General features: G+C 32.5%; 5 protein-coding genes across 9 annotated transcripts; 3 read left to right on the forward strand and 2 right to left on the reverse strand.

Moving 5' to 3' along the window:
- The first annotated feature begins 1,341 nt into the window (after nucleotides 1–1,341).
- LOC123707690 lies at nucleotides 1,342–3,604 on the forward strand. Its single transcript, XM_045657966.1, has 2 exons — nucleotides 1,342–2,015; nucleotides 2,175–3,604. Exons 1-2 carry the CDS (start codon nucleotides 1,515–1,517, stop codon nucleotides 2,766–2,768), a joined length of 1,095 nt encoding a protein of 364 aa, XP_045513922.1. The 5' UTR covers nucleotides 1,342–1,514; the 3' UTR covers nucleotides 2,769–3,604.
- A 572-nt stretch (nucleotides 3,605–4,176) lies between these two features.
- On the reverse strand, nucleotides 4,177–9,602 carry LOC123707689 (protein pygopus-like). 4 transcript variants are annotated; one of them, XM_045657964.1, is made up of 3 exons: nucleotides 9,354–9,602; nucleotides 7,599–9,068; nucleotides 4,177–7,346 (listed from the first exon to the last, which is right to left on the reverse strand). In XM_045657964.1, the coding sequence occupies exons 2-3, from the start codon at nucleotides 8,921–8,923 to the stop codon at nucleotides 7,226–7,228; spliced, it is 1,446 nt and encodes a 481-aa protein (XP_045513920.1). In that variant the 5' UTR covers nucleotides 8,924–9,068; nucleotides 9,354–9,602; the 3' UTR covers nucleotides 4,177–7,225. The 4 variants fall into 4 exon arrangements, with proteins under 4 accessions (XP_045513920.1, XP_045513919.1, XP_045513918.1 ...); XM_045657963.1 differs by having other exon boundaries at nucleotides 9,326–9,602; XM_045657962.1 differs by having other exon boundaries at nucleotides 9,157–9,602.
- Nucleotides 9,603–10,244: 642 nt separating this feature from the next.
- LOC123706758 (39S ribosomal protein L2, mitochondrial) lies at nucleotides 10,245–12,477 on the forward strand. The gene is made up of 6 exons (XM_045656160.1): nucleotides 10,245–10,579; nucleotides 10,659–10,771; nucleotides 10,915–11,050; nucleotides 11,589–11,669; nucleotides 11,886–12,017; nucleotides 12,244–12,477. The coding sequence occupies exons 1-6, from the start codon at nucleotides 10,354–10,356 to the stop codon at nucleotides 12,447–12,449; spliced, it is 894 nt and encodes a 297-aa protein (XP_045512116.1). The 5' UTR covers nucleotides 10,245–10,353; the 3' UTR covers nucleotides 12,450–12,477.
- Nucleotides 12,478–12,860: 383 nt separating this feature from the next.
- On the reverse strand, nucleotides 12,861–19,957 carry LOC123706757 (ubiquitin-like modifier-activating enzyme ATG7). The gene is made up of 11 exons (XM_045656159.1): nucleotides 19,550–19,957; nucleotides 19,190–19,385; nucleotides 18,658–19,092; nucleotides 18,431–18,531; nucleotides 18,100–18,244; nucleotides 15,777–15,935; nucleotides 15,445–15,633; nucleotides 15,074–15,226; nucleotides 14,781–14,896; nucleotides 13,142–13,421; nucleotides 12,861–13,025 (listed from the first exon to the last, which is right to left on the reverse strand). The coding sequence occupies exons 1-11, from the start codon at nucleotides 19,744–19,746 to the stop codon at nucleotides 12,993–12,995; spliced, it is 2,004 nt and encodes a 667-aa protein (XP_045512115.1). The 5' UTR covers nucleotides 19,747–19,957; the 3' UTR covers nucleotides 12,861–12,992.
- A 304-nt stretch (nucleotides 19,958–20,261) lies between these two features.
- LOC123707349 lies at nucleotides 20,262–26,157 on the forward strand. 2 transcript variants are annotated; one of them, XM_045657345.1, is made up of 8 exons: nucleotides 20,262–20,420; nucleotides 20,633–21,390; nucleotides 21,459–21,868; nucleotides 21,945–22,823; nucleotides 22,895–24,243; nucleotides 24,316–24,516; nucleotides 25,524–25,601; nucleotides 25,955–26,157. In XM_045657345.1, exons 2-8 carry the CDS (start codon nucleotides 20,642–20,644, stop codon nucleotides 26,093–26,095), a joined length of 3,807 nt encoding a protein of 1,268 aa, XP_045513301.1. In that variant the 5' UTR covers nucleotides 20,262–20,420; nucleotides 20,633–20,641; the 3' UTR covers nucleotides 26,096–26,157. The 2 variants fall into 2 exon arrangements, with proteins under 2 accessions (XP_045513301.1, XP_045513300.1); XM_045657344.1 differs by having other exon boundaries at nucleotides 20,264–20,420; nucleotides 20,594–21,390.
- The last annotated feature ends 412 nt before the right edge of the window (nucleotides 26,158–26,569 follow it).

Raw genomic sequence — 26,569 nt, forward strand, 5'->3', positions numbered from 1 at the left:
TCACAGCTTGAATCAGAACGAATGAATAACGTAATGGGGAATACGTTCCCACTCTTCTGCAATTATTCATTTTAGCTCCCTGATGTATTGTGGAGCAGGGTGCACTGATCTTAGATGTCTCTTTAGAACATTCGAAAATATGCTAAATTGGATAGAAATTATGGAGCCCAATTTCTTGTATGTACTGTACATTCCACATTCCTAGAACGAAGCGGGCAAGCATTGTCGTCCATAAAAATAGTATCTTGCTGAGGAGCAGTCAACGCGGGTTGTACATGTGAAATTAGGACTTCCTTTATGTATACCGGTATATAAATGAAATCCTAGTTTCATTGTGCATTAAATCTTTAATTTTCAACGAAACCTAACTCCGTACGCTCTATAGAATTAATTGCTGCCCAAAACATAACGGAGACTCCGCCATAAGGAATGATTTCTTCAAAAAAATCCGCATAACGTTCCCGTGGTCTTTACAGCACTCGCCGGTGTCGCTACACACAAAGAGATTCTAGCTTCATCTGAAAACGAGGGCTCACATCGGTCTCATAAGAGGTTTAATATAAAAAGAAAAGTTAAAATCTTGAATTTTTCAGTTTTGACTGTTGAAAAAATTAATACTGTAAATAAAATATCCATACAAAGGCTGCATAAAATACATAGGTACATTAATACCTATGTATTTAGTGATGGTTACCTAAAAGTTATCATATCATCGCAAAAGGTACTGGCATTTGTAGCAAGACTCCCGCCGAAGACAAAGACTAAAGAAAGAAGCTCCTTTCTCTAAAAATCATTGTTGTCGTGTTCGTTTGGACTTGAAGATTTTGTCACGTAAAACATTGGGACACGCTTGTCTGTCGTACCTTGAATCCACAGATCAATTAGAGACTAGTCTAGATCAGCAGGAATGCCGATACACTCTGTGATTATTGACAACTTTAAACACGGGGCCTAAGTCAAAATGCCTTAGTAAAGTTTTCGACTTTTTGTCGAAAACTAAATTTGTATGAAAATTTGTCGACACGAACTGTCATTCTGTCCCACGATTCTCTTACGAAATGTTACCAGAACCCACCTTCTGGTGTAACACCATAATGCCAAATATATAATAAATACTGAAGGAAAACATACACAATAACTAATATTATTCAATAAAAAAATAGTATCATTAGATATATAGGCCCAGTTTAAAAAAAACTATTAAGTGAATGATGAAATAATGTAAAATGGTAACACTTATAACCATTTTGTCTTACTTTGTGTATTTATTGAAGTGTATAGTTTCTAATTAGGGGAAAAAATCTGTTTTACTTTTATTAAACAAATAAAATGAAACAAACTAAATTTTTATAATATTTTTATATTTGTAAGTCTTCATCTTTTTACGCTTGCCTCATAGAAAAAGTAATTAGTGACTTGTCAAAGCAATCATATGTTTCACTAATTAGTGATGTCAGTGTTTGTTTATTATTTACAACTTTAGCATTAGTCGCAAGTTATTAAGCTGAAACATAATGAATGTCCCTGGAACCACTGGGGAATCTTCGTGTAAACGACAAGAAAATGGCGACGGCCCTGTGGAACCAGATCGCCCACTAAAGAAAGCTCGTTTTGCTTGGCAAGTAAAAGGAAAATATCACTTAAAGAACGAAACTTGCGAATCAAATACTACGAATACCATGAAAGATAGTGCCCATAGTAGTAGTTCATCACAAAGTCCTCAAGAACAAAAAGACTTAGTCGGAAACACAGAACAAAATCTTGAAATACTAGGAGACTACTTACTTAAGCAGGATTTCAATACACTTGATGCCATAACAGACTCAGATAAAATTGTTCTTCCTAGTACATCTAGTGAAAAGCTGCAATATCCAAGATATGTTAGTTCCTTTGAAAGTTCTTCCAGTAAAGACAATAGAAGTAGTGATGATGAAAACTCAGCAACACCCATTTCATTGTTACATTCCAATAGTTATAGTGAAGATCAGTGTATTGCTCGATGGCAAGCAAGACAAGTAAGTACCACTACCACTAAATTTGAAATATTAATATGCACAAACATAGACATATCTGGATTGCTTTTAAACCATAAACAAATCAGCTGATTTGAAAGAGATCAAGAATAGGACTGGGTAACTAAATTTTAAACTACATTAACAATTTATATTTTTCAGATGGCCAAATGTTTTGTGGATAATACAATAAATCGTGTTTTGGATAACTGGATGATTGCACCCTTACCTGCAGAAGTAGATAACAACCGATTTTTAGCATTAGATGTTGCTGAATTTATTAATAATCTCCCAGGAGATAACACTATTGAAAATGAAGGTATACTTATGGCAATATCAGCCCATGGACTTCAAAATACAAGCACAAGTAGCAATCAAGAAGGAGAGAAAAAACAATCAAGTAATAAGGATATGTTTAATACACCACCTTGTAGTCCTGTGCCATCTGAAGACTTCACAACAAATAGTAATAATAACAATGACCCTAGCTCCTCTAGTGAACTGGATATGTCATGGTCGTATGATGATGAAGCAAAACCTCATGAATCTAATGATATGCAGTTTTCATACTTTCCAAGTCATTCAAGTTCTTATAAATATTATGGAGAAAATGAACTTGATAGTTCAACAATAAATAATGACGAAAATACTTTAAACTGTGATAATGTTATGGATAATTATGATTTTCTAGATACTGCTGTTACATTTGCAATTCAAAATAAAGGGCTGGCATCTTTTGGCTCTGAATATGGGTAATACTAAATGGATCAGAGATCCTAAAGTATTAAAAAATAAATTACTACTTAAGATTATATTTTATAAAATTGTATTATGTATTTTAAAACCTAAACTGCCATAAGAACTATTTGTTACCTATAAAGTATAATAATTGTATGCAACTTAAATCTAAGGAAATGCACAGTTTGCATAAATTTAGGTGTGATAGACTAATTTTGTATACTAATTCTTTTATTGGGAGCATTATTTCATGCTTATTCTGATAAAGAGTTATCTATAGTTATGAAATAGTAAGAAACTATATTATTAATTATGTTTAATTATTTATTGAGATCTGAAAATTCTGATTATTTTTAGTAAATATTTTGGTGCTTTTTACAATGTATCATCAGACTTTTGCTGAAATTAGTTTTTAATTTAAGTTTTCTCCTCAACATGCTATATGTTCTAGTAGTTTATAAGTGAGCTAATAGAATGCAGTTTGTAATTATATTTACAGGCATTCAAAAATATTGGTTGGCTTCTGACACAATAGTGATAATACATTCTAACTCCTGTGTTGTAAAAATAGAAAGTACAAAACTAATAAATCCATATTTCTGTCAGAGATGCTAATTCTGACATGCAACTTTAAAAGTCTTATTCACAGTTGGCATTCACTATTATTCCAATTGAGTATTGAATTAATTCCTCTTCTGCCCTTCAAATTTAAATTATAGATTTCGATATTAGTGTAATTTGGTAATGTCAGAATTAGCACCATTGCATTAAAAGGACAAATTCTACAATAAGTTTACGTATAAGCTATAGGTCTGTTTACTAAAATAAAAGGATTATAGCAGACTGATTCAATACATTGCATTTTTACTCTTAAACCTTGATACCATTAATATTTTGTGATAAATATCAAGAAAGAGTTTTTATATATACAGAGCAAGTGAATAAAAATTAAGAAAAGAGCTTCAAGTATACTTTGAGACATTGTGAAAGTCTAACTGCCTCTTTGGTCTAGTATTTAGCATGTTCAACTGAACATCCGTTTAGTCTGGTGTGAAGCCTGGTTGGTGTCTAAAATTAAAATAGGAATTACAATTTTTTTTAAGGAAGTTAATTTAAACACAAATGTTGTCGGTTCTGTGCCAGATGATGCATCGTCTATAACTGCTTGAAATAGACCACTACTAATTTCAGAAACTAACATTTCTGAGATAAAACATCACCTTTTAAAAAACTAATAACTTGGATAAGATATATTTTTATTTACATTCACACTTCTTATTTTATCGTCTGAAAGAAAAACTGTTATTTACAGTTCAATCTAAAACAACTGAAAAGAAACGTGCTCGTTGTATTACGAGGCGTATGGAATGAGTGAATGTAGCAGAAGGATTAAGGAGTGAGGTAAAATTAAAATCTTTACTAACAATTTTATTATTGCTTGTTATTATTCACATAATACAAAATAAACTATGCACAAGTTTAAGACCACTGACTTAACTCTATTTTGACTTTATAAAATATTCAGAATTACAACGTATTATTTCATCACAACATGACGACTGAAAAGTTATTTAAATATAAGTATATAATTAATGTACATAGCAGCAGTCTCCCGTAAATAATAATTGTGATGCTCTCACTGTATTTAAATAATTTTACATTAATGGCCAAATTACACTAGACATAAATCTAAATAATGTAACTGTACAAGTGGCTCCATAATTCATATTATTTACATGAGTTTAATTCGGCAGCTAAACTAGGCGACTTTAACTATTACTATTTTATAATGGCCATTTTATCGAAAAATGATTCAAACTAAAATTTATGTTAAACCAGACCAATCCATTTCAATGTTAAAGGTAAAACATTTACAACGATATTTATAGTATCTAAATGGTTAGAAATTGTATAAAAGTGTATATAATAATACTTATGTATCTATAAACGTGAGTCGCGATTAAAAATAATGTCATGGTTTTGATAAATAAAATAATCATGTAATCTCATTAAAGATAACGCTGCAATCCTATATTTTGTAATGCATAAAACGAGCGTTGACTATAAGAATAATCAACAAAACGTTATTATGAAAATAAAACAAATATCGACGTTACACTGCGGTATTTTGTTACAGGCAAATAAAGTCAATTTTTAAGGGGTTACACCTAATTTACATGACACAAATATGAACGACATAAAGGAACTCATTCATGCTTCCCAATCATTCTATACCCGAGGTGAGCATGTTAAAGTTAACTGAAAAATAAATCCATGTGGTAAATTAATTTCACAAACTATATAAAAAAAGCTGCTTGGTTCAGTTGCTCTATTTTAAATATCGGAGTATAGGAAATGGCACAAGGTAGTACATATGTTCAAACTGTTTTGAAAATTAAAATGAAATGTCCCAATTTAAAACAAATTTATACACGATAAGGTAATCAAACATTAAATAATATGATAGAAAGATTCGGAGATTGACATCACAGGATTAGACGGCGTAAACCACGGCACTGACAATTCACAACCGCGTGTACCCAAAGTCAATCGAATTTATATAATCTCATTATCTACTCACTATTATGTTATTTACACAACTTATTTTACAATTTATCCTTAAAAAATCTTCAAAAGTTAAAAAATTGACAAACACATTTTAACACTCCTATAGTTAACAAAGCGTATGGATTCATTATAGTATGTACAATTTCATTAACGCGCTAATATTACATGCAAATAATAAGTACATGACTTGCCTAGCACTGGGTTGTTTATTTTGATACATTCCACAGCGGAAAGACTGGAAGAACTAAAAACGTATATTCAGCTTAAAGTATGTTTACAAATAACGGGGTTAGTATTCAATAATTAGTAAAAATGACAAAATACGATATTAAGTTAAAGCCATCAAGACCAATAAAAATAAAAATGTGAAATATAATTAAAATGTTTAATGGAAAATTAATGTGAAATCTTTCCGCTTGGATAATAAAGCCCTTTAAGTTCACCATCAAATAATTTACATGGTAGTTGTTAATTAAAATCTAATTGCAACAGTTAAGACCCACATGCCAAAATGTATTCAAGCTTTATTTTAATTTGATAATTATTCATTATTCCCATCATCAAGAGTAAATCCTTTTATTGATGGGAAATACAACAGGTTACAGTGCTATTGCATGTTTTAGTTGACAAATATCCATATAGGCTATAGAATAACGTCAGAAGTACCGATTAATCTTTGTAAGGATTTTATAGTTTATATTAGGTATTTGTATTAAAAAATACTCCCCATGACTTTTGTTACGTCGATAAGTTAATAAGCTAAACAAAACCAAATATTGTGATTACATCAAATGACATAGTAGATATCATTTAAATAGTGAATAGCCCTACAGGTTAATGTTTAACTCTAGTAACAGTCTAGACTATGGGTCTTAGTTTAAGTTTATATACATATAGAAATAAACTGGTGAAAAGTTGTATATAAGGTGATTGAATTTAAAGCTCGTATTGTGTGTGATTCGGTTTGTGCTTTTGACATCTAGGGGCAGAGATTTAATGTTTTCAATAGTGTTCTTTGTAAAATTACTCAAGTGACAGACAAAAAACAAAGTCAGTTAAAAAGGGTACTCATTACGTATTGAACAACCAAGACCTAGTGACTAACTTTGTAGAATAAAGTGGTTTGCTCTTTAGTAAACTTTAATATAACTAAAGCCACACTTAACAAGCATGGACCTAAATGTGAGATTAAATAGCACCAGCTATTTATAACAAGAAAATGTCGTTTCAATTTAGTTAAAACTATTATATTTTCTCTACAAAAATCTTTTTATTTGCACTGCACATCATTACAGTCTATGAAAAAAAACCTTCTGCCACTAGACATACTTGTACATGTACTTTCAAACTAAAATTGAGCTTTACTATTTGCTGAGCAAACTGTAATAATTGTTGAAAGTACGCTAAGTCACAATTTTTATAAGGCGGAAGTTGAATCTTAGACTATATGTACACTATGCACAGACTAAAGCGCACATGAGCCACAAAATGGCGTCATCATAATATTGCTTAAATCAGATTTAGTTTACTTCCTAATGAAAGATCACATAAGATTGCTTTTTGTATGTATTACCTTACAATTTGTGTATACTTTACGATTTGTAATTGCCGTAATCGTGTAAAAATGCCAAGTTGGTACAATTAAACACACGAACCCAGTATGAGATCCTTCTATGGCCAAAATTCTAAAATCTAAAACCATGAGAATTGTAATAACTTCATATAAAAATGGTTGGCAATTCTCATAGTTTAAGAATTTATATAGAATAAGGACCCAAAACTTATAAACCATTTCATTTTTAATTTACGATTAAAAACAAACTAGATGAAGTGAAATAAATACTTGTGATGAGTGGCAATGAGCATACTCAATGGTGTGGCAGGACGGGCGAAGGTAGGGCTCATCGCTATGGCTTAAATTTTACAAGAGGTATGTTTTTAGAGTGCAGGCACTTGTCACAAACCCACTCCGCGTAGACTTCTGCTGTCAAAAGCTGAAAAGCAGGCTCTGTTAGACCTGTGCATCCCCTGAAAATGTGAGATAAAAGTTATTAATACAAAAAATTACTACTTATAGTTCTTGGGTTTAGTGGTTAGTCATTAGATGCAATAAGGTAGCGTTTCAAAATTTTTGTAACAAAGTACATGTAAGATATTTTGCCCACCCAAAATCACTTCTGAAGCTTACTTTTGCAGCATTATATTTATATTACTGAAATTCTATAGATTTATTTAACTATATCAAAAACACTAAGAATTTGATGTATGCGGATGCCTCACCTGTGAAACCAAAAATTGCATCCAGATTCACATAAAATAGCCTGATCATTATCATGTACTTCTTTGTGACAAACACCACAAGGATATATAGGTGGTGCATTTGGATTCTGTGGGTTGAAGACCATGGGTTGATCTGGTGGATACACTTTCCCCGCACTCACTGGCATTGGCTTAGGCCCAAACATACCCATTCCTTGACCCATAGGTCCTTGACTTCCTGGTCCTCCCATTGCCATTCCACTCATGCCCGCCAAAGGTCCACAATTACCCATATTTCCTGGGCCAGGACCCATTCCCATTGAACCACTTCCACTCATTCCCATGGGCCCACCATGCCCCATATGGCTATTAGAATATGGCGGCCCAGGCCCCATTGAGTTCATTGGGCCATTAACACCCATAGGCCCACCGCCAATGCCTGATCCCATTGGACTACCATGTCTCATTGGTCCACAATGTCCAGGCCCCATTCCACTATTTTGCATAGTACTTGGAGACATAATAGAATTGCTTGGGCCCATACTACCATTAGAACAATTAGGTCCCATTGGCCCATTCATCCGGGGAACATTCATACTTGGTCCTCCGCCACCCATAGGCCCATTCATAGATCCTGCTCCTAATGGACTATGCATTGGTGGACCCATTGGGCTGTTACTCATATGACTACCAGCCATAGAACCCATATTCATTGGACTTCCCATTGGTCCTGTTGACATAGGAGAACCCATTGGCATAGAGTTCATTGGGCTCATAGGACTCCCCATAGACCTTGATCCTCCCATACCAGGCCCCATACTGTGATTGCTCATACCCATGTTAGGACCACCCATAGGTGACATACCGCCCATATGACCCATGGGGCTCATGTTACCCATAGGGCTGATTCCTCCTCTAGGTGGCATTTGTTGATTCATTGGACTTATATTGTGGGGTAAGGGACTCATGTGTCTCATAGGTGGTCCTCCCATACTGTGCATAGGTCCCATCATTCCCATCGGGCCATTTTGATTCATCATAGGTCCATTTTGACTCATCATTGGCCCATTGTGTGATACAGTTGAAGGTGAATCATCAAAAGGGTTTGAAGCAACAATTGTATCTCCATACCCTGTCAATGGAGGAGGTAGTAAATCTTGTACTGTAGGTGGAGTCTGTTGTGTAGTTAAGGCATTATTGGCATTTGAAGTTTTCCTTCTCTTTTTGGGATTACTTGGTGCAGGAGCAGGAGGTGTGGGTGTATCCATGGGTGGTTTGAAATCTGGAGGGCCCAAACCAGGACCCTGCAACCTGTAGGAGGGCATTCCAGCCAAGTTGTGACTCATATTTGCTTTATTCTGATACAGCTCTGACAACCATTATGAAGTTTAGATGCTTTGTAAAATGATTTAAAAAATAAGATTGTACATAGGGCACTGCATTGTCACAAGCAAGCGCAATAACGTGCCGGAAGACTGCTTGTGTCTATTTCTGTAACAAAATATTTATCATGAAAGCGTTGATTTATAAAAAACCTTTAGCAATGGTAATAATTGTAATGACACGTAAAATTACCAACCATGTATATATTTGAGCTCGCCGAGCATCAATGATTACGATATCATAAAAAGAGTGCAAGATCATGAACCATCTCATTTTATATGCATTAAATTATGCTTCAAGAAACTTTATTGGTTGTCATAGGGCTATTGCGATAATTTAATGCCAAATATTGACATATAACTTACTGCATTATCAATTTAGCATCGGAATTACCGATTATTTTTTTGTCTTCATCGAGACCCCAAAGGCGTGCAACATATGATAAAATATCAAACGATTAACACTTTTAGTCAATAGTTCGTGCCGTCAATAAAAGGTTTTCAAACAAATTATTGTTTTACTTTTAAGAATTACACTTACAACAATAATTACTAGTCTATTGAAGGCATTTTATTTACGAATCACGAATTACCAAACAACACACGCCACATTCACGATGTATTTTTTATCACAAAATTGCCGCTAGGGGTCGGTACCGGTAATTACGTAGTGTTACTATAATATATTTTCAAGTTACCCGAAATAGTTTACTGAATTTTGATTTTATGTCTATTGGTGTCAATCTAAAATCAAAACTAAAAGCTTACGCGAAATTCTACAAGATTTTGTAACATTTATTTAATTTTTGTTTAAATCTTAACAATTTATAAATAGATTTATTGTTTTGTAACAAGTTTTAAATATTTACTTAATTTCAACCTTAAAAGAAACATCACTTAAGGAAATGTAAATACAGTAAAATAGCCACATTAAATAAAGATTGTCATGAATTCAATTTAAGATAAAATATTAAGATTGAACAAAAAAGACAAGTTTGTGTGTGTGCGATGTGATTTATGCACCATGTAATACAAAAAAAATTGTAAAAGATATTCTATAATTAATATTTTGTAAATAATATTAGATCGACCAATATTTGCAAATGGATTTTTTTTTTTTTTAATAATTTTATGGCCTGGTAACGAGACCTTTAAGCCAAGTCTTATTTTTGCAAATGGAAAATATAGTATCATACGTTCTAGCGTTTACAACAAATTGTCAAAACACAATAAATCTTTAGTTTTGACTTTGTGGTTTCTAGTTTCTACTTAGTCTGTGTGGTAGAGTCTAGAGTCTAGACTATATTTGACTTTTGAGAATTGAGGTTATTAATTATGATTTATGTTTAGATTGGGGACTAATTATTAATGGATACTTTCTATATTATTTGAATATGGCTTTAAATAGATTATTTTCGAATCTTTCAATCTTGGCTTTTACTAGTTCTATCAGCAGACGGACTCTGCATGCCAGTGCTGTAACATTTGCTAGTAAGCCAAATGTTGTGAAACCAAAGCCAGGGTTTGGAAAAAGTTACAGAAGAATTGTACATTTTCCAGAAGAGTACACCGTGAAACCTCTAGAAGTTACAAACTTAGCTGGTAGGGATCCTGAAACAGGTAAGATATAATTCTGCAATTTGTATTCAATAATTTGCTATTAGATAAAAATACCTGATGTTACACATGTTTTTGGAAGGTCGTGTTGTTGCTAAAGGAATAGGAGGTGGTATAAAACACAAATATCATTGGATTGATTGGGTCAGAGATGGACCAACTGAAGGACCACCTCAAGATGAAAAAGTTATTCAGGTATTAAAATATGTTATTGTGAACACTAATAATGTATGTGTTATTATTGTTCTTAATTGTATAAAAATCTAAATGTTTCAAAATATGCACTATATTTTAAGAATAGTATTTAATATTTCTTTATTGATTTGTTGTACTTTTAGGTATTGGAAGATGGATGCAGGACAGCACATGTTGCTCTTGTAGCTGTTGGAGATAGACTCAAATATATTCTTGCTACAGAAAACATGAAAGCTGGTGATATTCTCAAAACATCAAGGCTTCTACCTAGAATACCAGGTAACATGAAAAACTAATACAGTGGAATTTTGATTACTCAAATTTCAAGGGAACAGCAAAAAATCTAGTTAACAAGTTTATGAATTAACAAGAACTTCAAGATACCAATGTTTTACCTCCCTGCTGAAATTTCGACTTACAGTGGCCCAATGTCTAAGTGTATTTTTCGATTTGTACTAATATTATAAATGTAATCTTCAATATTTAATTAGTAAATTGCACCCACTTCAGACTTTATAATATGGCTTAAAAATAGGGGATCAAATGTTAGTATCAGTTAGTGTACTATTATTTACTTAACACTGGATACTTGCAAATTTTGAACATTAATAAGATGCTTTGCTATGTCCATTTACTTACACTGTTGCAATTTATACTGATTATTATTGTTTTTAGGGTTCTTCTGTGTCTGATCATTCCGATTAATTTTTGGGCCTAAAACAATATCATGTTTTCATTACCATACAAGAAATTGTTAATTTTGCAACTGATGCAGTTAACAATAGTTAATATATTAAATGTTCTATAATTTTTTCAGTCAGAGCTAATGAAGGCGATGCTTATGTGTTGGGTGCTCTTCCAACAGGAACAATAGTACATTGCATTGAAAAAGAACCAGGTACATATGTTTTTAATAACTTACCCTTTTTACATGATTGGTTATAGATACACTGAATGAATCATCGATTGTTTTCATCGATAACAGTGTCATCGATGAAATCAGAGTCTTATAAGTTTATAGAATATTTAAAATATTCAAATATTTCACTAGATCTTAAAAAAAATATTGTGTAATCAAATTGATATTAATAAAAACAGATTGTTTATTTTGTAGGACAAGGAGGATTATACATTCATGCAGCTGGTACATTTGGCACAATATTAAGGAGGCAAAATGATAGAATAATAGTGCAGATGCCATCGAAAAAGCTTTTTAGTTTTAATGAACATTGTATGGCTGTTGTTGGTGAGTCCTTAATTACATTATACATTACTTATGATGACTTTGTTATTAAGTAGCTAATACATCGAATTCAGCTGGCACCTTTGATTTTGTTGGTTCACCGGGGTTGGTCGAAATCTCCAAAAATTTCGTGACGTAATACTTGAACTTTCTTATTAAATTACATACAATTAAAAGAGTGTAAACTTAAAATAAATGTTTTCTCAAAGGCACAAAAATATTTTTCTAGGTCGTCTATCTAATGTTGATCATGGTAGTACAACAATTGGTTCACCACAGCGAAACAGATGGCTTGGTAACAGACCTCGTTCTGGTCTATGGAAAAGAAAAGATGGCAGACATGGAAGAAAAATCAGGCCACCAAAGCCAGTTAAAGAAATTTTCCAACCAACAAAGTTTCCTTTGCCCGCAATAAATTTGGACATGCGCCCTTAATTGTATTATAAATATTGTAGTTAAATAATGTTTATTTTATGAGCTAACAATTCCATTTGATTAAGTTGAAGGATATTACCAATCTACTGAATGGAATTTGCCCACAAATAAAGCAATGCTGGTTTTTAATATGGTAGTATTAACCATATAATAAGATTAAGCCAGTAAGTTTTTAAACCATCTTACATTAGATATCTGACAATGCAATACCTATTTTGGTTAGGCACTTCATTATAATAATCGTAACAAATGTAACAAGAACATTGGCGACATTTAGTCCTTGTTGTTAACAGAAAGAAATCGTATGAACACTTTATATACAATGATGTTATGTCATTGAATATTCTAAATTTACATTATACATAATTAGTATGTTAATTATAATATTTGAAAAAGAAATACTTTTTTAATAAATTTTATTGAAATATCATTTTGGAATTATATTAACAAAGATCAAGCATTTTTTCAACAATTTAAGAAGTAGGCATAAAAATATCTAAAGATGAAAATTACTAACTGTAGAAGTTAAACAATGGTCCAAGTTTACTCATTGTCATCATCAGAAAATGTCAATATCTGAAAAAAATACTTTTATTAATATTCTCCTTTATTCTAAAATAATAATTTAAAGTTCAACCTTGAAAACACAGCACAAAATTTTTATTTTAAAAATAGAAGTATAAAAAACTCACATCAGCAATCTCAGCGCTTAAATGCAGTTCCTGTAAACCAGTAATTTCCTCCAGATAAGTACCACTATTGAAGACTTTATGAAGAAATTCAATTCCTTCATTTCTATAATTAGCTATAACTATATCAGAGCAAGCAATACACTGTTTAAATTTGCCACAAGTTGGTGTGACATTTTGGTATGTATGGAGAAAACCCCGGATCGAGTGAGGTATTGGTCCAAGAACCCCATCTATAGATGAATCCTCTTGGGTTATATTGTATGGGGCTGGTGCATCCACTCTGAAAAAAAGTGTGGTTCAAAAAGATTTATTTAAAAAAGCTTTAGATTTTGAACATGTTATAAAATATTTGTGATAACTTTTAAAAATTTGTGGTACATTCTCCTCTTGCCCCAAGATGTTATGGAACCACTTGAAATGGCAGCTGGTTTTATCTGCGGTGCAGCGCGTCAGGAGGTATGAGTCGAGAGAGCCTGAATCAATTGAGCATATAGTAATGTGTCAAAATCAAATCTATTGCATTCCTTATGTTCATATTTTATGTGACATAATGTATAATTTTGTTACAAAAAGGACCTTGGTTAGGCACAGCAATGTTGTAGGAATATGTTTTATTATAGTTAATTCTATTCTTATACATTTTTAATCTAATAAGTAATAAGATATATTATTTATTTGCTGTGGCTTCACGTTGCAAAAAGGAGAATGTACGTAAAAGTCAGATACTTTGTAATCCTCAAGTTATTTGTTTCATTCTTCAAATAGATTGATGTAATTTTAGTCTGGATGTAGGTGGAATCACTTGCTTTTTACGAGAAGGTATAAGTGAGTAAAGGCTTTGTATCTTCCCTTATTTTATACATATTAGGACATTTACCAGTATATATACTGCTAGCTACTACTAGGTAGGCTAGGTAGAGAAAGGATATTGTTCTGAATGAAGTGAGGCTTGCATTAACTAAAATTATCAAGTTTTTTTTGGCTTGTAAATACGGCAGTGGCATCCATAGCTTAACCATGAGTATGCATATACATAGTAGGTCTCTAGAACTCTTTTTATACTGTGGATTTCTTCATTTCATTCACTACGCGAAATTAACAATTTTAAGAGAGAGATTTCGAGACAATTTTAATCTAACCTTATTTTCATAATATTTCCAGTTTATATGCGAGTCTATGTCTGAACCTAGTAGAGTAAACTTTTGTCCTTTTTCTATACTGTAACCATTATATGCAAATTTTATGTCAATCGGTGTTTTTTTATAGGGGTGGAATGTCATAACTATTTTATCAATTATCAAGTGGAGCTTTGTATTTAGACCTAATCTATTTTTACCTGATATTAATATCGAGACGTCATTAGCTAACAAAATCCATGGCTCAGATCAGATGTAGATCAAAAAGAGAAGGCATACTATCACGCTTCTTTGAGGAACTGACGCTTTCAGCATTCTACTTCCATATCTATTGTATTTCATAAGATTTATGTGTGAAGCTGGTATTCTTACCTACCTACCTAGTATTGCGCGTTTCTATTTCAATACTGTAGTAACGGCAACGCGTGGATCAAAGTGTAAAATGTACAAATATTTCCAATTATTTTCGATAGATGGCGGCAAAAATCGAGTGTTATAGTTACCCGAGTGGATGTTGCAACAGCCCAACTAGGAGTTCAACGGCTAATCCGCCAGCGATGGCTGCTACGCCCGGCCGAGTCACTGTGCATTGCTGGTCCAATGTACGGTCTTTAAGCGACTGCAAACAAATAATAATAAGTACATACTATATAAATAAAAAGTATTTCACCCTGCAAATAGTGTTAGACGCCATTATTGCTACTCTGCGAACCGCAGGCGCAGATGAATGTATTTAAAGAAAATTAACGCTAACTAGTTACTAACTGAAAAAGAGCTATATAAAGTAGGCACTCACATTACCGGGCGCTGTGACGTCATTGCAAAAATAGCAGCCAAGTTGAGCGCCATCTATATGAGAGTTCTTTACGTCGTTTGGCGCGGTGGCAAGCCCCAAACCGTGGCGCATTACTAGGTAACTATCGAAACCTAGCGCTGCATTTATTGCTATCTAAAAAAAATATGAAAAATAACTGTGACTTAAATCAGTTGTATTATTTATCATACTTCACTTATATACAGAGACCTTCAGAACTTTATAGAATCTACAGAAATTTATACAAATTAAATTATATTTTTAATCCTACTTTCTATATGATATTTTATATATATTTATAAGCACATTACAACATACATGTGAGAAAACACTAATTTCAATTGTGATAATACCTTCCCATAATGTGCAGCAATCAAAGTAGGCAACCATCTTGCTTCCCTTGTGTCCAATAGGAGAAATATAACATCATGCTCTTGTATGGCATCAATTATTTGTTTTATATTTGAAATAGTTTCTTCTTTAAGAGATTCACCAATAGGATGACCAGGCATCGGAATGTGTAAAGCTGATCCATGGCTAACCTGGTAGTTGGTTTTATTACTTTCTTTTATAACAATATGAATTTTGTTGAATATATATAGCAAATTGTTCTTTCACTATATTTCACTATTGTTGTTTCACTATATTTTAAAAATAGTTTGGTTATTCTTTAAAATATACTTACAACACTTGGCAATATTTTCTTAAGATTATCTGCGGCAGCATTTGCTTTCATCTTACCACCATTTAGACAGTCCTCATAATTAAACAAAACTTGTCGCGATGGATTAGAAAATGACACTTTTCCATTGTCTATGAATGTTATGTGTCGGAAACCCCAAGCCTGTACAACAGAATTTATAATCATAATAAAGTATGTGTAAGCTTATGTATAAAATCGCTATAAAATTACTTTTGTCTTTCTCTAATGGCACTTATGAGTTACCATATAGGCTAGTCCAGATCTGCCTTTATCCACATTACCACACCAAACTATTGTTATTTTAATACAAGCCACGATGTTGTTCCTTCTTCATTTCAATTCTTGTTTATGGCTTTTATTTGTGCCAACTGGGCACAAGGGACTTCGCCAGTGTTTTGTAGATGGAGAAGGCACGAAGGAGATTGATCGGTGAAAATAATAATTATTCCTTCTTTGTACAATTATGTTGCATAATTTAAATTTGTGTCATTTGTCATTGTATAAATTCTGAAAACTTCCGTTTTTTTTAAATTAGTTTTCCATGGCATGGCAAACCCGTGTGTGAAGAGCTTAGAAGAGAATAGTTTGTGGGGTCGATGCTGGTGAATCAAGTTACCAAATATCTAAAGACTTGATACTTCCCACGTCTACAGTCCCGGAACTCACGGTGCAATCACAAAGTCTCAGTTGATACTTGTAAAAGAGTCCTAAAAAGAATGGGTTACGGATTTTACACCGCTAAGGAGAAACCATTCTTGACTTGTTTGCTGTACAAAAGAAAAAGAGGTTGAAGTTTGCTCGTGATCATTTAAATTGGACTTCCGATCAGTAGCATAGTATTATTTGGAGTGACGAGTCCAAATTTGAAGTGAAAGTCGGCGATAAAAAGAAAACAGTGTTTCGGAATAAAAATGAGGGATTTCATACTTGATTGTCTCAAAGGCAAAGTAAAGTTTCCGTCTCTGATGATATGGGGCTGCATGTTTGCACAAGGTGTTGGTGGTATACAGTTTGTGGATGGTTCTATCAATACTGCAACGTATCAAAACCTTTTGGAAGATGCCCTCTATTCCGTCACTTAATCATTAACATTCCTTAATTTTTCTACAGGATGGTGCTTCCAAGGACAACAAAGACGTGGCTACTGGCGAATAGCATCCCTACAATCGAATGGCCAGCTTACAGCCCGGACTTGTCGCCAATCGAAACCCTACGGTGGAAAATGAAAAATGTTCTCCGTAAAAAACCATCAAGATCGATGAGCGACTTAAAGGCTAAACTCTTGGCTGTCTGGGAGTCAATTACGCCTGAGGAATCTTCAGCGTTGGTTGCAACCATGCCTCTTCGCATTAAAGCTTTCATTGAGAGCAAAGGCGACACAACTAAGTGGTAGACGAACTATTTTGCGTGAATGATAAGGGTAGTCGAATACTTACTAGTTTACTAGGTAAATATCAAAATGTATTCCGCAATCCGTACGTCATTTAATTTATAATTGTTTAGTCAAGACACATTTCATATATTTAATTGAAATATGGGGTACAGCATGCAATAAAAATTCTAACTTACAAACACCACAAAATAAATTAATTTAGATAGAATTTTTAACACAGACTAATAAAATCTACCAAGTAACCAAAATTATGACGGTTAAACAACTATATGTTTATAGCACCTGTCTGCATCTTAATTAAAAAATAAATAAATAACTCTCTCCACAGTAGCTTATCATTAAACAAATCAAACACGCAATACTCGTCGAGCAGAGTTTGCTTATCTTGCCGAAGCCACGCACAAATTATTTGAAGAGGTCAATTAGGTATGAGGGTGTGATTTGAGGGTGAGAACTATTTAATCAATTACCATCTAAATTTCGCAATATTAGCGCGTTTAACAAATTCAAAAGGGCATTAAAAATACATGTCAGAGTGAATCTACTAGACTGAAAATGGGACGTGTATCTTGCTTGTATATACATAATGTTTCTCATGTAAATAAATTTTGAATGAGAAAATAAAGTTCTTTAAACATTAACTTTAAAATGTTCCCCAAATTGTGATTTACTTTTTATTAAACATCCTTAATTATTTTACCAATATTAACTTTCTATATTTTACGCTTTGCACTACTTTTACCATACTAGACGAACAATTTTGCATTGGGGCTCGTAGCAATTGAAACCAAGAACAAAGTTACAAACTTCCTCTATATATAATATTTGTGTAGATAAAGATTATTTTTTTAGTGTGTACTAAGAACAAAAAAGTCATATGAGGGTTGTTTTTTTAAATGTGTTATACATTACCAATAAATTTCTTGCCACATGACAACCCAAAGTCCCAGCACCAAGTAGCAAACACTTAGTATTTCTCATAATATCCACATTAAGTTCGGGAACCAGTCGCCATTGCATCAACCTTATATTCAAATCGGATGATGCATCAGCTAATCTGTGGTAATTTTATTGTAACATTTAAATGTAAACTATATTAATATTTTTTTGCATTGAAATTTATAAGTAACGAGATAAAAAGCTTCATACATTTTGTTCGGAATCAGTTAAGGAAAATATTATTATCATTATGAATTTAAATAGCACAAAATAAATATTTACATATGAAAACATGAATTCTAACCGCACAGGGTCCATAGATGCTGACATATTTGCTAACTTTGGCCCAAAATTGCCCTTATTGTTTCGTTCCCATCCCACCCAACCTTTACCTGATTCAGGATTCTGAAAGATATAATATTTTTTTATTATATAGATTTTTTACGATGTGCAAATGTTCCCCCACTACCTTCTTTAATGCTCAAGAAGTTTGCAAGTATTTGTATCAACAATTTCAATTATAAAACTAACCTGTTGTGCCTTTATAACAAACACTCTACTGTTTTCAACTGAACCATTTTTATCCATCCTTATTCCTACAACTTTTGTAACGGTTCTAGCCAATAATGGATTATGTTCAAATACAGCAGCAAGAAGTATTCTCAAGGGCCATCCTGGATTATCTGTATTACTTGGATCCATAAATGCATAATAAATATTCTTGGATCCTTGACTTTTTTCAAATACATCTGATATTTTAAGTACTTTTAATTTGTCATCCTCAATAGCAATTACAAAGAAGTATTTCTGTGTTGTTTCTAAAAAATTTAATTCCTCTGCTATTCCATCTAGTTGTTGATTATTAAAATGTGCTGAAGCTAGGCTACTTTTTTCTTTGAGATATACTGTAGGTTTACTGGGAGTTGGAAATGCAAACCAATAATAGTAATGAAATTTTTTCAAGTCCTGAAATATTTTACCATTTTGACTATAAATTATCTTTCTGATTAATATAAACTCAACCAAGCTCTTATTCAATGAGCTTATAATGATTTAAACTTACAGCAAATGAAAGTAAGAAGAAGTTTAACAATGAACTGGGATTGCCGATCCATGACCCAGTTTTTATATTCTGCCATAAAACTTCTCCTAAACTGTTTAGAAGTGATGCTTTGTCAATATTTTTAAAATCTTCAATTGTATTCTTGTTCATTACAGTTCCAGTTACATTCAAATAGAATTGTTCTTGTTCTGGTGTCCTTAAAAAAATCATAAACTTGAATATAACAATAATGTATTAGATGCTTTTTTGTATAATAGGGACAAAATTATTAAATTCATTAGCAGCATAGAAGGTACATGAAAAATTGTATATATTAAATACATAATCCAAAAAAAAATATCTTTAAAATGTAAAACTTACTTGTTAAAAGATGTTCCATCAACTTCAAAAACAGGTCCTATATCATTTCGATATGTGAAGCGCCCATATATTTGTTTAGTGTTTTCGTTTAATCTATCAACGTTTAGTTTTAAATCAGTTAAAGTATGCCAGAATGAAGGGTGTACAAAAGACATAAACGGGACATACTGAATGATTTGATTATGGGGTGACGACATTTTAATCTCCTGTTATATAGGAAAGGCTGTCTCGTCTAAAGTAAACAATGCGAGTCCTTTGCTTTTCCAAACTAAACATTCCACTCTCTAGTTCGTTTGATATTTTTATTTTATTCACAAAATGCTATGTTGGTATAATGAGTATAGATGACGTTTTATTGTTATGATGTATTTATTTGTATTATATTCATTACAATTTTATTAATCATAATACAAATTGTAAATGTCAAACTTGATACTATAAATTATCTGTCAGCTGTCCGTGTCTGTTTCTAGGTTTAAAGTTGCGAAAAAATACTTTTTGATTGATTGATGACAAGGCCACACGAAACCCAGCGCTGCATAAAATAAACCTTAGATTCAGAGTGAGATTCATAGTTGCGATTCTCGTAAATCAAAGTTCTAAACGTTTCTGACATTCTGGTGTCATATAATTATCACTTAAAAGTATTAGAGTAGTTTTAGTCTGTGCATAAAAAATACTGATGTCTGGCAGCTTTAGAACAACTGAATTTTTAAATTAATGTCATATTATTCTGTTAATTTATAATGTTTTTCTCTTACTCATTTATATTTTATTTTATAAATTTAGCTAACGTTATAGGTCAGTGGTGATATTTATGTAGTAGAAAAAGCTATTTTTTTAATTCGTCGAAATTACTGTGAAAAAATCTGTAAGTATCTATTTTTCTTTTATTTGGTTTAAATTTTTTATATAAAATATCAGTCTCGATTCCTTATTGTAAAGATTATCTTAAGAAATCTGACTAATTTAATTTTCCTTAATACGCGTTAAACGGCAAGACTCACTTTCAAAATAGGAACTTTAAAGATGTTTCCTTTTCAGAGAGTTGTAGTATTAATATCGAATACCTTTATTTTAAAGATAACGAATATGGCTATTAACTCACCTGAGAACCAAAGTAATGACTCAAGGAATTGGCAAGTTTCGAAAAAAGTACCTCTTAGTTATAATGAAAGTATTACCAGTAGCGCTAGTAGTAAACGACAAAGAAAAAATTTGGTATCGCCCTATCTTAATAGCGAAAAAGTCAAGCTTCATTCAAGAGTCACTGAAAAAAAGGTACTACAAAGAAAGACTACAGATTTTACGTCTTCATTTCCCTTAGCTGTTAACATATATAAAGCTAACTCGGATGAATTTAAAATTGCTAAGCGGGCTTCGAAGAAAGGCAAGAAATGCGTTCACACTTTACTACATGACCCTACGTCCCAACCGCAAAATTGCACGGTTAGTGACATGAACGATTCGGAATACAACGAAACAAAAATTTCAAGAAAACCTAAACCTAAAGTAAAAAAACGAAGGGTTAATAAAAATAACCTAGACAAAAATATCGAGATTTACGATAGAGATGCAAAATATTGCTCCCAATTCAATATTAATTTAGATAGTAGTTCGTCCGATATGTTTCAACACTTAACCGGCGATGGAAGAAAGGTTTTAAAAAAGCCAAAAAACATTTATGGTAGAAATCAAGTGATTGATAATGATGTATGGGCTGTGCTTAGGAATATAAATAAAATGCAGTTCATACCTTCTCCACCTATGTCTGGTACAAGTATAGAATCATTAAAAAATATGTCTACAAGGAGGCGAACTAGTGATAGTAACGATGCCAGGTACATTGCAAAGAATTTAATCCAAATTTTTTTGCAAAATAAGAACTAATTTTTATTTTTTATTTTAGCTTCATTGAGACCTGTCGCACTGAAGAGTTTGCTTATATCTCTTATGATAACACTTCGCTTAACAGTCACTCTAGATCATCCAGTTTTGATCGTGTAACCGTGATAGGTAAGCAAGATGATGTGACAAAAACATACACTTATACCAAAAGGGGTGTTCGTGACCAGCAATGTAAACGTGAAGTGTTAGGAACTAAAAAAAGTAAGAAGGTCTTAAAAAATTTAAGTAATAACAAAACGGAATCAAACAATAAAAAACTTCAACAAAAACTAAACATTAAAGATCTGTCACTTCTACAAGAAAATATAATATATAGAGATGAAAATCTGTATAGAAATTCTGAACAGAAATTAAAGGCGGTTTGTGCCAATGAAGTTAAGCGTTATCCAGAAAACATACAGATAAAAGCTGGTAATTTATTTAATATTCTGTCGCAAACTTCAACTATCATTTTAACAATGTAAAGCTGTAGGTACTGTATTTTCAGACCCTGAAAAGTCGAGCATCGCATCTGAATCAGAACGCCAAGAACAATTAAATGGAATTACAAGAGTAGTGTTGAGTAAAGGTCTAGAACTTCACGATAGTAAAAATGATTGTAAACCGCGAGAAGCTAGAAAGTGCCAGTCTATGTCAACTTCACCAAACGGCAGGAGAACACAAATAACAACAGCTGAAATAAGAAAAAAAATCGCCAGTTTGAAGTATCCAATAATAGTAACTGGAAAAGAAAATCTGAGTTCTTATACACAAGTTATTGATTATAAACCTCCTCAATTTTTGGGTCTAGATAAACACATATGGCCATTTATGATAAAATGGTTGCCCGAATCGCAAAAAGCTACAATATCTATAGAAAGAAAAGCTCCCCCTGAGATAGCTCGAACAAATAAGCTGAGAACAGAAGTTGAGGGATTCCGAGATTCACGGAAAAATAGTGCAAGTTGTAAGTTGCATAATAATGACAAATTAAAAAAAAATAAAAACCAATTATCTTCGCAGCCAATCAGTGAAAAGGAAAAACCAATGAGGATATTCAAAGATAAAATGTTAAATTTTATGTATAGTAACAAATATTCGATTATGCAAAATGCAAAGAGTTGTGGCATAAATGATAATGCTGTAAAAGTTAAACATGATTCTTTTAACATCGAAACTCAAACGCCATCTTCTAATATATTTGCAAAAAAAGATAAATATGCTTCACCAGCAGTAGATACAGATTTACCAAATATCAATCGCTTAAAGTCAAAATCAAAGCACTCTTGGTCAAAAGCAAAGTGGGCGAGTGATTTTATAGAAAATGTTATAAGAAAAGTAAAGTGTGGAGTTTACTACGGTCAGGAAAGTAAAAAAATTATAAAAAGTAAGTACTATCTATCACCAAAAAAGATAATATTAATTACAGATATTCAGTATCTCATCGTTGATTTTTAGGTATATATACTGACAGTAAATTAACTCAAACAGATAATTTACGTACCGAAGTTACGGATGATGAAATAGTTCTGAATGAAGATATTATTTCCAACCAATTTTCTTACAATGGAGTAATTCCTGGTTTTGAAGATAAAATCCAAGATTTGAAATTAGAAACGGTCTCTAAGAACCAAATTGCAGTTAAACATTGCAACACTAATGTTGTTGTACAGTTTGACATCGCATTTCCGATAGGTACTAATGGAATTTTGCAAAAGAAGGATTCTATATTACTTCTTCCTACAGAAATAAGTGCTAGTAGAATATATAAATACAAGACGACCATTACAAATGCTATTCTGCCAGCTGAATTGTGCAGCATATTTCCAAAAATGCTTAGTAATATATTCGATTCGAATATTACTCCACTTTCACCTCAACTAATAATTGATGATATTCAATGCCACGATCTTTTCCCCATAAAAGAATTAATGCAACACGAATGCCTCAATACGTTTAATAAAGGTTCAATATTTAATCTCGCTAACACTTCTCCCCCTATATTACTTCAAAATGGAAGATTTTCTAATACTATTAATAATATTCAAATTTTTAGACCAAAAATGTTGAATCATATTCTTGAGCATTCAGCATTTAGTAATCTTTTACCAGAAATAAAAACAAGAGCATTATTTGAGAACATTTTGCACTTATATAAAATGCATTTTATGTTTGAGTCGTATGTGCCTAAAGCCGACGATGCATTAGTAACGGCGCACGATGCTTTTGCCGACAGCATAAAGATTAATACATGTACTGCTATTGTTCCATATAATGTGCCAAATCAGAGTAAAATTTTAGATCTAAGTGATCGAAAAGAATTAGAACCTATTAAAACAAACAGGTATTGGTGTGTTAACTTTGATTTAGGACTCATGAGCTCGTACAAATTAGAACGCTTTGGAACCAAGACTGTCGTTTCGCTAAATAATAACTCGGACAACACAATTAGTTTTATCGTAAATAATCTAAGAGTGGAACTTTTATATAAACATTGCGAAAATGTTTGTAATAAATCAGATTCTTTATTTTATGACAACCAAATTGATTCAGACAGATTCAGAGATCAAGATACATTGAAATCTAGTAAAAGTAGGCTGATGATTAAAAAAATTAATAGAAGTAGTAACGTAAAGCTTTGCAAGAAATGCAAATCAACGTCATGTATACCTCATTATAAAAGAAACACTCCGTTGCAAAAGATTGCAAATTTAGACGAATTTTTCCAAGCATTAGGTTCGCCGAAAAGTTTGGCAGATGCAATCGATGGAGATACTGAAAGGAAAATTCTATTGTCGGTTGTTGAGGTATTAATTCTGTCTAAAGAGTATAAATTACAACAGATTTGGTAGTGAAATATATCTTGTTAATTTTTTTAGATGAAAGCTTGGATAACAGAAATAACTCCTAGACAAGCGCTTATGATTCTTCTACTGGCAAATAAAAAGGAAACTTCTAATATCATTCGCTTCCGCAATGTCATATTGCAAGCCATTGCAACGAATAGAATTACCAAAATATCAGAATTGGATATGGAAATAGAAGTTATTGAAAGAGAGAATTTGAATAATTCCGTACTAGTAAGTTAACATAGTCAAACAAATAAATGTATAATACTTGCACAATGAACACTAAAATTGGATATAAGTTGGTGTCTTCGATTGCTTGAGAAAGTCAGCTTACAAAAACCATTAACCTTTAGCAAAGTCAAAAATCATTTATTCATATAGGTAACACAATGTACACTTATGAACGTCAATAGCTTTTAGTGGCCAAAACTTTCACATTTAATATTTATTTATTAACACTTCGTTACATTACAATAGAAAAAAAATTGAACATAATTAAATCAAAAGGAGGGCAACTGGCGGCCTTATCGCTTTCGAGAGATCTCTTCCAGGCAACCACTGTGAGTAAAGAAAAAAAAAGTATTAAATTACATAAGATAGGGAATAAGTGCAAAAATACATGTTATACACTATACATAGTTATTAAGACAAAACTAATCAGGAACCAAAAAAAAAAAACGAAACTAAAAAGATGATACATTAAAAATACACATATATCACGATAATTTAAGATAAGTCTCACGTCAGTAAGTAGTTAGTAAGAAAGCTAGGGGTACGATGTGGACAGGTAATGTTTGTACAGAAGAAATTTAAAGGTATACAGAGAAGGAGCTAAGCGAATAGGGTCGGGAAGTGAATTCCATAGCCTAACTGCAGATACCTTAAAGGAATCGCCAAGAATTAGTTATGAGAGTTATGAGATGGGATTTCAAGGGTATAGTTTTCGGAAGAGCGTAAGCTATAGTTATGGGCTCCCAAAATTTTTAAATCATGTTTGAGATAGGAAGGAGTTTTAGGGTTGAACTGGATGGAATATACTATGGAGAACATGAGCATCACGTCCCTGACGAATCGGTAACCACCCTAGCCGCTTACGGAAAGCAGAGATATGGTCATACTTTCTTAGACTGAATATAAATCGGATACAGAAATTTAAACACCGAAAGGGTTTTCTTATTTTATTATATAAACTCTGGATCGATATGCCATATTCTACTAAAATATTATTATATTTATAGTTACAAGGAATATCATATGTGCCGGCTTCCACCGAAGATAATTTACTGGAGGAGTTGTGCTGGATAGCGAAAACCACTGTAAGTACTATTGTACTGTATGGTTACGGCTCTAAAAGCATTAAGTACGGTGAAACATTTTGAGTAATTTACCTCATTATCATTTTCATGCAGTTTCGTTCGCGTGAAAATGTTATATCCTATGAAAATTGTGTAAGTATATAAGGATTTCATTAGGTAGAGCGCCCGTACTCTGTAACTTACCGATCCCGACGTCTTGTATGCCAGTTCGATGTAGTTCTCTAAATATACATCGCCGTTGGAAGTTCGGACTATGGGTTCGAATGATGACTGGGTTGCTCTTAGAGTTTTGCTGGGAATTGTATTTCATCACGCATAGCTGAAATGAATTAACATAAAACATTTATTTTTAGGCGTCTGACTACCAGAAGCCTTTCGATAAGACATCAGAGCGGCTACTAAAGTCCCTTCTCGGTAAACGAAAGAAATTGAACCCTTCTTATCTACGAGTTATGGCACGTTATGTTGGACTTGGCTTACTTGAATCCAAATGAAGGTTACCTATATAGTTGTCTTGTGATTATTATTTTATTATTATACACTACTAAATTCTGAACTTTTTAATGTTTTAATCGTTCACCTTTTATTGAACGTGATTGGTTATATGGATTTATACACTAATCGGTATCTTCGCCATAAATACGAAACTGTACGTTAACAGGCCTATCTATCCGCCTCAAATTTTAGATCCGGTCGAATAAACACGACATAAAAAGCTCTAAGGCACCGTATTTTACAAAGAGAATCGTGATTTTTTTAAACATACAAATTAATACCCAAACTGTACTAATGGCAAATTATCATGAATAAATATCAATTTCTCTGTGTTAAAAGGCAACAGATGGTTTCGCTTGTCTTCGTATACAAGGCCATCTTCCGAAAGTCGTCGCTAATATCCGGCCAATAGGCCGAATATTCGGTATTACACTTATACATTCATTTTTAATAAAAATTCCACTGAATTAATT

This window comes from Pieris brassicae, chromosome 3, assembly GCF_905147105.1.
Source record: "Pieris brassicae chromosome 3, ilPieBrab1.1, whole genome shotgun sequence".
Taxonomy (NCBI): Eukaryota; Metazoa; Arthropoda; class Insecta; order Lepidoptera; family Pieridae; genus Pieris; species Pieris brassicae.